This window comes from Oryctolagus cuniculus, chromosome 17, assembly GCF_051225735.1.
Source record: "Oryctolagus cuniculus isolate XC-2025 breed Fujian yellow rabbit chromosome 17, ASM5122573v1, whole genome shotgun sequence".
Taxonomy (NCBI): domain Eukaryota; kingdom Metazoa; phylum Chordata; class Mammalia; order Lagomorpha; family Leporidae; genus Oryctolagus; species Oryctolagus cuniculus.
In genome coordinates, this window is record NC_142883.1 from 1909896 (window position 1) to 1923153 (window position 13258).

The following is a 13258-nucleotide window of genomic DNA, read 5'->3' on the forward strand; positions in this document are numbered from 1 at the left end:
TTTCGTCTCACCGCGCACCACGCAGGAGGCCATCGCCGGGGTGCGACGCAGGCAGGGGCCCTCGCCAGAGCTGGCCACTCACTGTCTGCTCTTCCACAAGGAAAGCACAAGCGGCCGGCTGCGGTGTAGCAGGTAAAGCCGCCGCCTGCAGCACCAGCATCTCAGATCGGCACCGGTTCACATCCCCGCTGCTCCACGTCCAGTCCAGCTCCCTGCTAATGCGCCTGGGAAAGCAGCAGAGGATGGGCCAAGTGCTGGGGCCCCTGCACCCATGTGGGAGACCTGGAAGGAGCTCCTGGCTCCTGGCTTTGGCCTGGCCCTGCCCTGGTCATTGTGGCCGTTTGGGGAGTGAACCAGTAGATGGAAGACCTCTCTCTGCCTCTCTGTAACTCTATCTTTTGAATAAATAAACAGAGCTTTTTTAAAAATGAAAACACAAACCACGGGAGAAGGTGTTTGTAAACCATGTAACTGGTAAGGATCGAATCCCCAGAACACAGGACTCTCGAACACAGCCACAGAAAGCAGCCCAATCAGGACCCGAGCAGAGCTCTCCCAGGATACACGTGTACAATGGTTAGGGTTTCCTACAGAGAGAAACAGTCGACGTGTGGCCCAGAAACTCCCTCCACGCACAAACCCAAGGGAGCGCTCCGAGTACCCAAACGGCCAGCAGCCACGGAAGGACACCGACCAAGCAGGACCAGCCGATGGATGGAGGAGGGAAACAGTGCCACAAACACCAGCCCCGCCCCAGGCCCACTGAGGAGTCCCTGGAACGGCCGGGCCAGAGGCGGGGAGAGGGTCCACAGGGAAGAGACTGTGGGAGCGCCTGCCGACGGGTGCGGGGTTCCCGGGGGCAGCAGGCATGGCTGCCCGAGATGGCGCGGCCACTAAGCTCTGAAGGGGCCGAAATGCTGAGTTCTGGCTCAAAACGGCCACGCAGACACTGCTGCAGGACCGCCACCACCCTGGCCTGCTCCTCGGGAGGGGACGCCACAGGGCACCTGGCCCAGGCGGCTCTCCCGCTGGCACGGGGCGGGCACCGAGGGGATTCGGGGGAGCCCGAATTCGGGGGACCTTCTCATGGGAGCCAGCTCGGCCTTGCAGCGTGAGGGCCGTCAGCAAGCGATCAGCCTCCTTCGTCAAGGTGTCACTGGGGCCAGCGCCCTGCCGAGCCCCTCCCACGCCTCGCCCACGGGAGGGAGCTCTGAGCCCCGCCAGAGGCCAGTGGGCAGGGGCGGGAGAGCCCGCCAGCCCTGTGCAGGGCCAGCCATGCACTTCCCACGCCCCCACCCTGGTCCTGAGGGAGCTCTGGGTGGGAAAGCTCTGGAAGGAGTCAGGCGGGCAGATGGTGGCGCCCGCCGTGAGCCCCCAGCTCTGGCGTGCGGAGAGGCAAAGTGTGCCTGGAGCAGGCAGCAGCAGGGCCCGGGGCGGGGCCTCGGACTCAGCAGCCAGGCTGGGTGGGACAGCAGGACGGGGGCCGGACCAGTGCGGCCGCCCCAGCCTGGACCCCTCCCAGCGGCAGAGGTGGCTCAGCGTGGCTGGCGGGGGGTCTGGCTTACGCATGAACCCCACAGAGAACAAGAAGAGTGAACCCGCGCAGAGGCACAGTCCAAGGTGCGGTGGAGCAGAGGCCGACGCTGTCCCGGCAGCTGGACCCCGGCTCCCCCGCACCGCTCGGGGCCCTGCCGCTCCTGCTTTCTGGTCTGGCCCAGCCCGGGGCGCCGTGGCCACGGCTCCTCCACCCCACCCCACCTCACCACGAGCCGGGCAGTGCCTGCTGCTTCCCCGGGGCGGCGTGGTCAGCGTCTCTGGGGCTGGGAGCGCCTCCTGTGCACAGGGCAGCCCCCCACCGTCCCCAGGGACCAGCCCCGGGCACTGTCCTGAGACCGGAGAGGGGTGGCGGGGTCTTCACGGCGTCTAGTTCCACCACTCCCGGGGCCTGGGGGTGGAGCTCTAGGCCTGTGCTGGGGCCTCCACCGTGGTCCGCAGGGCGCCATCCTCCCCCACAGGCTCTCCTGCGCTGCCTGCGGGATGTGCCTGTGGCCTCTGTGCAGTGACACTGAGAGAGGGGCAGCATCAACGCCAGAGCCGGCCCGAGGCCCCTGCTCCAGGTGGTCCCCGGAAGCTGCCTGGGGTCTGGATCCCTGGGGCCCGCTGATGGGCCCGGGCCAGACAGCCAGGCGGGACGAGACTGGCAGAGGCTCCGGCCTGCAGTCAGGCTGGCCAGCCCCCACGCTGGGAACCCGGGGGTCCCAGCCACCCATCCTCCTAGCTCTGACAGCAGCTCAGGCGGCCGAGGAGCCAAGAAGAGTGGGCAGTGCTGGGGAGGGCGGGACAGACCCAGGCAGGGTCCAGGCAGCCCCCTCTGTGCGGAGGCTCGGAGCCCCGCCAAGCACAGCCTGCACCACTCACTGCACCCAGCCTCCCTCCCACTCCGGGCAGAGGGTCACACCTGCGCCCCGACCTCCCCCCCCCCCGGGCAGTGGGTCACACCTGCGCCCCAATCTCCCCACCTCCAGGCAGTGGGTCACGCCCTGCACCCCGACCCCCTCCAGGCAGTGGGTCACACCCTGCACCCCGACACCCCTCCGGGCAGAGGGTCACACCTGCGCCCCAATCTCCCCACCTCCAGGCAGAGGGTCACACCTGCCCCCTCTCTGGGCAGTGGGTCACGCCCTACAGCCCCCCTCCCCCTCCCAGCAGTGGGTCACACCTTCACCCCAGCCTCCCTCCAGGCAGTGGGTCACGCCCTGCACCCCGACCTCCCCCCCTCCGGGCAGAGGGTCACACCTGCGCCCCAACCTCCCCCCCTCCGGGCAGAGGGTCACACCTGCGCCCTGACACCCCCCCTCCGGGCAGTGGATCACACCTGCGCCCCGAACTCCCCCACTCCAGGCAGTGGGTCACGCCCTGCACCCCGACCTCCCACCGGGAAGTGGGTCATACCCTGCACCCCGACCTCCCTCCAGGCAGTGGGTCACACCCTGCACCCCCTCTCCCCCTCCCGGCAGTGGGTCACACCTCCACCCCAGCCTCCCTTTGGGCAGTGGGTCATACCCTGCACCCCGACCTCCCTCTGGGCAGTGGGTCACACCTACACCCCGACCCCCCTGTGCAGTGGGTCACGCCCTGCACCCCGACCCCCCTGTGTAGTGGGTCACGCCCTGCACCCCGACCCCCCTGCGCATGGCTGCTAGGGGCTTGAGTCCGCAAGAGAGCTGAGAGCGCAGTGGCTGCAGGTGCAGAGAGGAAGCCGAGGCTGGGAGGGCACAAAACACGCAGCAGCCCCTCAGGCCACGCCCTCCACTCGGCGCCCACCACCCGGCGCCCTGCAGGCTCAGAGGCCCTGTGGGGAGATGGGCTGGCCCCAGGGCTGTGTGTGTGTGACAGGGTTGTTCCTAGAGCGTTCCCGTCAGACGTGGGGTCCACACCGCCGTCCTCCCCTCGCGAGGACCCCGGGTCTCCTAGCAGCTTCCGGAAGCGGCGCCCTGCCAGGCCTGGCCCTGCAGCAGGGACGGCCCAGCCCCCACCAACGCCCCACATGGGGTCCACGGGGCCCCAAGGTGCTCACCTCCCCTGCGCAGGCGCAGGCATCCCGGGGGGGCCCAGGGTCCTGCGGATATGCTCCCGGGAGCGGATGTCGGCCTGCAGGAGACAGAAGGGGCCCAAGTGAGGGGCGGGGCTGGGCTCCGGACACGCCCTCCCGCGCACAACAGCCCATGCCCAGTGCCCTTGCAGGCTCCCTCGGGGCCTGGGGCCCAGGGGCAGAAGCGGCAGCCTCGTCAGCGTACTGAGGAGGGGGCTGCCAAGACCCCCGGGGTGGGCCGGCACGGCGGTGCTGCCGCCCGAGAGTCTCACCCACGCCGCAGGGCCAGTTCGAGCCCCAGCCGCTCTGCATCTGGCCCGGCTCCTGCTAACGCACCCGGGAAGCCAGCAGAAGACGGCCTGGTGCCTGGGCCCCGTACCCTCGTGGGAGACCTGCATGCAGTCCCGGGCTCCTGGTTTTGGCCTGGCCCGGCCACGCCTGTTGCAGCCATGCAGGGGTGAACGGCAGAGGGAAGACCTCTCTCTGTGCCTCTCCCCCGCCCCTCTGTCCTTTTTTTAAAAGCCGAGCCTCAGGGTTGAGGCCTGCAGAGGCAGCGCGTGCAGGCCCGAGCCGTCAGCCAGGGATGGGCCAGCAGGGGCTCCGGCCACCCCGGCAGCCGGACCGCACGGCTGTGCAGTTTTATCCCCAAAGCCCTCTGAAGACTGCACTTCAGGGTTCACTGTCTCCCCAGCTGGAACCCCAACTCATCTCTGCAGTTACCACAACAAAGAGGAGTGCAGGGAGGGACAGGGACGGACCCCGGCAGGTGGGACAAGGAACGGGGCTCTACCGCAGCGGGGGGCCCTGCGGCCCTGGCCCCAGAGGCCCCCGGCCCGGCTCAGAGGGGCTGCACTGTGCCTTGGGGCCGCTGACCCTGGCTCAGGACAGCTCACCCCACGGGGCTCTCGTCCAGCAGCACGGGGAGGGGCGCAGGCAGGGGTGTTCTGGGGGGCAGCCCCCGACCCGCCTGGCAGCAGGAGCACGGCAGGCTCTGTGACGGGGGTGGGGGCCCAGGCCTCACTGTCCGAGGAACTGGAGAGCAGTCAGAAAAGGAAGATGCCCTTGCAGGGGCAGCCGGGCCTGCTGGACGGGGCCCACAGCACAGCCACAGTGCGGCAGCCCACCCACCCCGCCTGCCCACGGGCTCTTCTCCCGGGGGACCAGGGTTGGCCGTGGGCTGAGAGCCTGGAGCGGGCATCTCCTGCTTGCCTCCCCGTCCACACGGGTGGGCTGCAGCGGAAGAGGAAAAGCCCCCTGGGGGCCGGGGACACCCTCACAGGCCTGAGGGCCACTCACCCTCGGCTCCAGCTAAGCTGTGGACGTGGAGGGGCCAGACGGAGGAGCCCACGCTGAGGCCTGTGAGTCCTGTGCGGGCCGCAGCTGCCCCCTGCAGGCCGGCCTGGGCACTGCACTGGAGTCGGGGGCCCTGGGCCATGTGGCTCCCAGAGCCGGCCTCCGCTCAGGCCGTGGGCACGCACCAGGGGAGACCTGCTCGCCCACCCAGCCGGCCTCAGGGGAGCCTCTGGAATACCCGACAACCTCAGCCATACCCACTTGTCCCACCCGCTGCCTGGGCGCAGGCCACACCTCCCCCGAGCACACCAAACTTCCTGGGCCACCGTGCCCCGCCCCCAGTGGGCCTCCTCCTGGACCTGCAGCTGCCCTGCTGCTGACCCTCGTGGAGGCTGTGGCCCCTGCGCTCAGCTCTATCTCCCCTGCCCTGCTGACTCAGCAGAGGGCTGACCCTCGGGCCCTGTTGCGCCCGTCCCCTGGAGCACCCCGCATGCTGGTCCTGAGCCCGCAGCATCGCTGCAAGGGCCTCCCGGCCCGAGGACAGTGCCCCCCACAGGACAGCGCCCCCCCGGCCCGAGGATAGCGCTCCCCCCAGGACAGTGGCTCCTCCCCCCCAGCCCGAGGACAGCGGCTCCCCCCCGCCCAAGAACAGCGGCTCCCCCCGCCCGAGGACAGCGGCCCCCCCCCGCCCGAGGACAGCGGCTCCCCCCCCGCCCGAGGACAGCGGCTCCCCCCCGCCCAAGAACAGCGGCTCCCCCCGCCCGAGGACAGTGGCCCCCCCCAGCCCGAGGACAGTGGCTCCTCCCCCCCAGCCCGAGGACAGCGGCTCCCCCCCCGCCCGAGGACAGCGGCCCCCCCCCCGGCCCGAGGACAGCAGCTCCCTCCCGGCCCAAGGACAGCGCCCACCCCCGCCCGAGGACAGCACCCACCCCCCGCCCGAGGACAGTGGCTCCCCCCCCCCCCCGTGCCGACCGTAACTGATTCTGCAAACCACATGGGGTTAGGGCACGGGAGGGGGCTCAGAGAGGCCGTGGGGCTACACACGGGGCACAGGCCCCAGGACAGGCTCCACGGGTCCCACAGGGCCACGTCCCTGGCTCTCTCCTGACTCGGTGCCACCCATGGGCGTCCTCCACCCAGATCCTTCTGTCCCCACTGCACCCCAACCCCCAGGGTGATGGGGAGTGGGTGAAGGGCGGGTGGCGAGCCGCAGGTGCCGGCTCAGGCCACGCCCCCACGACACCCGTACCTGGCGCACGGGCTCCGGGACCCGGAATCTGCAGCAGTGGCGGGTCAGGCGCACGGCCGTCTCCAGGCTCACCTTGTGGCCCACAGAGACGTACACCGGCTTGGTGCTGCGGTCGTGGCTCCTCAGGGCCTGCGGCACAGAGGGGAGGTCACGGCCCTGCGGGACGCGGCCCGGTGGCTGGGCTGCGCTGGGCCGGCAGCCTCAGGGGCCCAGTCTCTGATGGGCACTGGAGTTTGGCGGGGGCCTGAGGACGTCAGGGCAGGGCTTCCAGGCCTCGGGCCCTCCTGCTGCAGGGTGGAGGGAGGGAACCCAGAGACCTCTTAGGTGAGCTGGGGTCAAGGGAGCCTGGCAGGAATGGACAGCTCTGGTGTGCGCAGGTGCAAGTGCGTGTGCTGGTGGCGTGCATGTGTGTAGGCGTGTGCATGCCCGTGTGTGCCTGCATGTGCATGTAAGTGTGCAAGTGTGCATGCATGTGGGAGTGCACCTGCGCTCACGCTGTGCTCACGTGTATACATGTGCACGCCCGTGTGTGTGCACAGTGCACATGCATGTATGGGAGGGGTGCGCACGCGTGAGCCTGCCGCCAGCCCCGCTGCCTCTCTGACCGGCCACTCACCATTCCCAGGACCGTCCCAGAGCCTCCAATCAGAGGGAAGGCCTCTCCCCCCGCTTGCAGGAGCTGAATCTAGGAGACAGGGAAAAGCTTGGAAAACAGGCGGGGGGGGGGGGGCTGAGGAGGTCAGTGAGCCCTGGGCACAGCAACACCCCCAGGGGCTCCAGGCCCCGTCCACCCAGGGCCCCACCCCTCCCCCTCACCTGCTCCTTGTGGGCAGCGTCTTTCTCCAGCCCGTCCACCTGCAGCAGTTTCTTGGCCACCCCAATGCAGGGCAGATCAGTGAGGACGCCAAGGTGACAGGCCACCCCGAAGCCTGCCGGGGCAGAGGAGGGGAGGCTGGGAGGCGGCAGCAAGGAGGCCGGAGGCCTGGACACAGGTGCGGGATGAGGGGCCGTCGGGGCCTCTCCCGGAGTCTCCCGAGGGGGCAGCTGGGTGGAGACCAGACTCCTAGACCCAGGCCTCTCTGTCCCGACTCTGGGGTATGGGGTGGTGGCTAGCCAGATCGGCGTGCCCCCTTCACCCCCGGCAGCCACCCCTGGGGCTCTATTCTTTGGAACTGGATCTCCTTCCGTGCCGACGGCAGGCCTATGGTCCCAGCAGCCGGCGGGTCCAAGGGCAGCGGCTGGCCCTGACCACACCTGCCTGCCAGCAGGGCCACGCTGCCCCCCTAGGTTTGCCTGTGAGAGTGGATCAGCTCATCGGCCACGGGCGTCTGTCCTGGTGGGCCATGCGCCAGCTGCGTCACCGCGTCCCGTGTCCGAGCGCCCAGTTCTGGCTTCCTGCTGACTCAGACCCTGGGCAGCAGCGGTGATGGCTCCTGTTTCCCACGTGGGAGGCCCAGATGGACTCCCTGGTCCCCGGCTTTGGTGTCGGCCCAGCCCTGGTTATCATCTGGGGAGGGACCCAGGGAACAGGGCGCAGGTGCCCCTGCCCAGGTCACGGATGAGGGCCTGACCAGCCGGCTCTGGGTGGGCAGCTGGAGACCGGCCACTGCAGGCCCTGTGGGCAGCAGGGGCGGGGGTGGGGGCACCGCGGGTCCTGACAGTGACAGCGAGCCCAGGCAGGAGGCAGAGGCTCCGGGGCCAGCGTGAGGGGGCCGTCCTGGGGGGTTACCTTGGTGGTGGAGCACCCCGTTCCCATCCACGAGAAGGACCTGCAGACCACAGGGGGGTCATGGTCAGCTGAGCAGCACTCGCCCCTTAGCCAGGGTCCTGCATCTCCTCCAGGAAGCTCACATGCTCTGTAGGGGCTGCCCCCTCCCGGTGGGGGGAAGCGGAGGGCCCTCCCCCACCCTGGGGACAGGCACCTGCCTGGGGCATGAGGTCGGGCTGCTTCTCCCGCAGCCGCTGCACCGCGTCCACCAGGAAGGGCGCCTCTCGGAAGGCCAGGAAGCCGGACACGTAGGGGGCGGTCAGGCGGACCATGCGGCTCTCCTCGTACACCACCTGCCCCAGGCGTGGGTGTGGGCGCGCCGGTCAGCAGGCGGCCCTCGGCCACTGGCCCCTCCTCCTCCCGAGCCCCAGAGCTTCTCCCTGGGCCCCCGCCGTGCCTCACCCAGGGGCGGGAGGTGCAGGGGACGGGACTGAGAGGGACACATGACCTGCCCTCACACCAGCTGTGGGGCTTCAACTCCACGTCCTCCCAAGGGTGCCCACCTGGGCCAGGTCTCTGTCAGGAGCTTGGCCAGGGTCAGCCCCGCCCACCCCGCCCGGCCCTGCCCCGCCTGCACAGGGCGCTGGAGCCCGTGTGGAGCAGGACAGCGCTGCACTCTGGTGCTTCCGCCCATCGGGGGAAGAGGCTCCGCCCGCGCAGAGGCCCCCAGGGAAAGGGCGGCCGCACTGGCTTCAGGGAGACGGCAGGTGCGGCAGGTGCACTCTCAGAGCCGGAGACTCGGCAAGGGAACAGGGTCCCAGGGGATGGGGGAGCTCGAAAAGTAAACCCCAGGCTGCGGATGACCCTGGAACAGGAGGAGGGGGGCAGCTGCAGCCACGTGAGCCCCCCACCCCAACAGCAGGTGCAACGACTTGGAGGCCTTGTGCAGACAGGGGGCAGTGGAGGGGCAGAGGCGGCCGCGGGGTTGCCGGGACGACCAGAGAGGACTCAGCAGGGCGGGTCCTTCCCAGGGCCTCTCTGGCAGAGCCTCAGCCACAGCGTCAGGGACGAGGGAGGCCCCGGCACTGGCCGCTTGCAGCGCGAAGAGGGACCTGCGCAGAGCCCGGGGCTCCAACCCCAGGGTTCGCATCAGGGTCCGGCTGCCCAAATGTGGAGCCACGTTCTCCAGAACCTTCCATGTTCCCACATTTCCGTTACTGAGTTGCCCCAATCTCTTGGCTTTCAAATCACAACTCGCACGGCTCCTGTGGGACCTGGTCAGCAGCTGGACGCCCCTGAGGACAGGCGGGCGGCTCACCTGAGCTGCCCCCGTACCGGCCTGGAGCTCCCAACACGCTTGCCAACGACTCAGTGGGGAACGTATCCCATGTGCCGACGCCCCCCGTGCGGAGGGTCCGATCCAACGGCAGACAGGGCAATCCGGGTTCACGGTGAACACGGCAGGTGGAGCACTGTGCGCAGGACACGCGTGGGGCTCGGGTGCGGCCGGAGTCCCCACAGGTGACGGTGGCTGCTAATGCTCCCGGCCTGAGAGGCCAACGAGGAGAGGAGGGAAACCCCATCGCCCACGCCTGGGGACGGGCAGGAGACGAGCCGGACCCCCGCAGCCCAGCCGGCTCCACACCTCTGGAGCCCGACCCAGCCCCAGCAGCCCCGCCACCACGGGGCTCCCAGACACGGCAGGAATGCATCGTGAGGACATGTGCCGCGGGGGGCGGCTGATGGCTTTATGCAGGTGCGACTCTGACACTGCCGTTACATAGGACAATGTCACTCTCAGGAGCTGATGGCCGGGGGGGGGGGGCGCTGCCACCACCCTGGACACACGCATGCACACGCACACATGACAAAATCAGCAAGAGCTGAGTCACTGGAAGCTATCTGGGCACGCAACGTTTTCTTTTCAATTTTTCGGGACATTTGCACGTCCGGCGGCGTGGGCGCCAGGGCTGGGAGGCGGTGCTGGGAGTGTGTGTGGGGGCCAGGGGGCGCTGAACTCAGCTCAGCTGCCGCACTCAACTCTGGGCGCCATCCCTGGGCGCCACCAGCAGGCCAAGGGCCTGGAGCTCGCCTGGCCTGAGACAGAACGCGGAGCTGCTTTCCAGAAGTATGTCTGTGCGTTCGCTCCTGCTTTAAGATTTATTTTATTTCACTTGGAAGAGCTACGGAGAGAGGGAGAGACAGAGAGAGAGGTTTCCACCTGCTGGTTCACTCCCCAGAGGGCTGCAATGACCAGAGCTGGGCCAGCCCGAAGCCAGGAGCTTCCTCCAGGTCTCCTATGTGGGCTGCACGGGCCCAAGGATGTGGGCCATCTTCTACTGCTTTTTCCAGAAAATTAGCAGAGAGCTGGATTGGAAGCGGAGCAGCCAGGACTCGAAAAGGCACCCATGTGGGACGCCAGCGCCAGGGGCAGCGGCTTCACTGGCTTTGCCAAAATGCCGGCCCTGCCCACGCGCAGTTTCTAAGAGCTTTACTGAAGTGCACCGTGGACTCCACGGACATCGCGGCTCCAGGTGTGTAGCTCAGTGGGTTTGGCGCTCACGGAGGGCTCACTGCCTCCACGCGTGACCTACTCCCGAGCAGAGCCTGTCAGCTGGGCGTTAACACTACTGTCACCTCCGAGCTAGAAAAAGGAGGCTGAGGCCAAGGCCAGGGGCCTGGGGGAGGGGGCAGCGCTGGGGCCCGCCCACAGCCGGGCGGCTCCTCCCCCAAGGTAGGGGCCCTGCACATTCGGGCTGACTGCATGGGAGGGGTCCTTCCACGCAGAGCTCAGAGCCCCGGGGCGGGGGCGGGGGGCGTCCTGCTGTCTCAGGAGCAGGCGGTGATGGATGAGGGGGCACGCAGCCGGGGGCAGCAGAGGCCCGGCGCACGCACCCGTGTGCACAAGACTCGAGGTCGGCTGCGCGGGGGTGCGGCTGGTGCCAAGGCCACTGGAGGTGCCGGCGTGGCTCCTGCCGGTGCGGCCAAGGGGACTCCGACGGCTCCGGTCTGAGCGCCCGTGTCCGCTCCAAATCCACCGCTGGCCTGCTAACCCACGGTGACGGCCCTGTGACGGGGCCCTTGGGGAGGTGACCAGGTCACGCGAGGCCACAGCACGAAGCTGACAGGGCCACCTGGCCGAGGCCCTCACCACTGACCACGCTGGCACCCCGAGCTGACCGGGGAGGGAACCGAGAGGGGGGCTCCTGGCCCACACCGGGCGGTGGGGGGTGGGCAGGCGTCGGCCACGTGATGGAAGAGCAAAGCTGGGGAAAGACCGGGCAGCCAGACCCGCGTGGCCGCGCAGGGGGAGGGCGGGCGCCGGTGCTGGGCGCTGAGCCCGCAGGGTTAGGGCCGCAGGGCATTCACCACGTGACCCGACCCCTGGTAACCCCTGGCTTTCCAGGGACAGCGCTCTGCAGGGCAGGGGGCTGTGCCCAGGGGACGGATGCTGGTGGGCGTGAGGGGAAGGCAGGGGTCCTTCCCAGCGGGGGCACCCAGGGGTGTGCTGCCGCCGCCTCCGGGGTGAGGAGCCTTGACCACGCCAGACGCAGGCAAAGACCAGGAGGTGGAGCCTTGACCATCAGAGGATGCCCTTCGTGTCTCTGCCACTCAGAGGCCCCCGGCCACGCCACGCCGGGCCGGGCCGGCGAGGGTCCGGGCCCTGGGGCTGCGCCGCCCGGTTACCTGGAGCTCGGGGAAGCTGAGCACCACCAGGGACGCGCAGGCGCTGGCGCTGTCCCCTTTCACGAAGGACACGTCGGCGCCCCCGACCCTCCGCAGCCCCGAGAAGCCGGGGTCCCGCTGCCACGCCTCCGTGTCCCGGTCGACGACGCGGGCCCGCAGCCGGGCCTGCTCCCTAGGAGGGCGGGCGGGTCACAGCGGGCCGCGGCCACTGCCAACGCCGCGCTCCCCTCCGCGCGACCTCCCTCCCACCCAAAGCGGGGCCTGCCCCGCCGCACCGCACCGCGAGGCGCCAGCGGACCCCGCCCACGCGCGCCCCGGACACGCGGGGCCGGAAGCGGGAACCACGCCGCCGGCGGACTACAACTCCCGAAGGCCCTTTCGCCCTGGCGCCGGAAGCGGTTCCCAGCCTCGGCCGCTCGCGTTCCGGCCGCGCCAACGCCACAGCCAGTGATACGGGGTCCGAGCGCCGGCGGACAGCAGCGTGGCCCCGGCCCCGCGCCCGCGTCTCCCGGATCCCAGTACCGTTTCCAGAGCAGCAGGGTTTCTTCCGGGGGCCGCTCCGCCGCCTTCTGGGCCATGGCTGGGCCCCGGTCGCCCTTCCGGAAACGTCACTTCCGGTGCCCCCGCGCAGGCGCCGCCTTCCTCGTTGTCATGGCGCCGCGGTGCCGGGACTTTCGTGGCGTGAACGCGGGGCCCTGTGCGGCCGCACACGCACGCCTCCGGCCCCGAGGCGACCCTGCGCGCCATGTGGCCTGGATCTGTTCGCCGCGGACGGCCGGGGCCGTGGCCAGCGAGAGCAGCCGCCGGACCGCCGATCCGGCCGCCCGTCCCACCCGGCGTCCCTGTCGCCGCCGCCTCGGCTGTGCCCCTGGCGGCCCCAGGCCCTGTGGGGAGCGCGCCGGGCAGCCCCTCTGGCTCCGGCTGGACCCCGCTCCCTCAGAGCAACGACAGCCAGCCGCGGCTCCCGGCCTCGGTGGCCCCCGGGGCGCCGGGTCTCCCTGCGCGCGGCTCACCGGGGCCGGATCTTGCTGCGCAGGGACCCTCGCGCGCCGAGGGAAGTGGGGCGCGTCTGGAGCTGGCAGACCCGGAGCTCCTCGGTTGAATGAGCCCGGCGCCCCCGTGGGGCCGACGCCGAGCCGGGCGCTGGGGTCACGGCTTCGTCTCGTGGCTTCCCGGCGCGTCAGTGATCAACAAGATTTATTTATTTATTGGAAAGAGAGAGGAGAGGCAGGGAGAGAGAGAGAGAGGTCTTCCATCCGCTGTTCACTCCCCAGATGCAGCCAGGAGCTCCATCCGGGTCTCCCACGCGGGTGCAGGGGCCCAAGCACCCGGGCCTCCTCCACTGACCTCCCAGCACATCAGCAGGGAACCGGGACTCGAACCCGCGCCGCAGGTGGCAGCGTAACTGACTGTGCCGCCACGCAGGTCCCGGTGATCCACACTGCCCCTCCCCGGAGCCTGCAGGAGGCTGAGCACCTCGCCCAAGGTCGCTGGGCTGGGACTGGGAGCCACGGGGCTCCCAGAGGCCCCGCTGGGTGGTCTGTGCCCACTTTGTTGTTACAGAGTGGCCAGGACCCAGGGGCCCTCAGGTGTGGTCACTCAGTCCCTCGCGGCCTGAGCTACCGGAGAGCTACTGGGGCTAACCCTCCCCTGAGTGCAGGTGTGAAGGCAGGGGCCAGGGTCTCCGGGCAGGGCAGCCCGTGCCCAGCAGGGGCCCTGATGGCCGCCC

At 69.8% G+C, this 13258-nt stretch overlaps 1 protein-coding gene across 9 annotated transcripts; it reads right to left on the reverse strand.

Annotated features, from left to right (window-relative positions):
• Positions 1–448: 448 nt before the first annotated feature.
• ENDOV (endonuclease V) lies at positions 449–12888 on the reverse strand. Of its 9 annotated transcripts, none has more exons than XM_051830613.3 (9): positions 12052–12188; positions 11530–11701; positions 8061–8195; positions 7864–7903; positions 6951–7063; positions 6751–6819; positions 6135–6263; positions 3578–3651; positions 449–587 (listed from the first exon to the last, which is right to left on the reverse strand). In XM_051830613.3, exons 1-9 carry the CDS (start codon positions 12105–12107, stop codon positions 578–580), a joined length of 798 nt encoding a protein of 265 aa, XP_051686573.1. In that variant the 5' UTR covers positions 12108–12188; the 3' UTR covers positions 449–577. The 9 variants fall into 9 exon arrangements, with proteins under 9 accessions (XP_051686573.1, XP_051686569.2, XP_051686570.2 ...); XM_051830609.3 differs by having other exon boundaries at positions 449–2065; XM_051830610.3 differs by lacking the exon at positions 11530–11701 and having other exon boundaries at positions 449–2065; positions 12052–12888.
• Between the last annotated feature and the right edge of the window lie 370 nt (positions 12889–13258).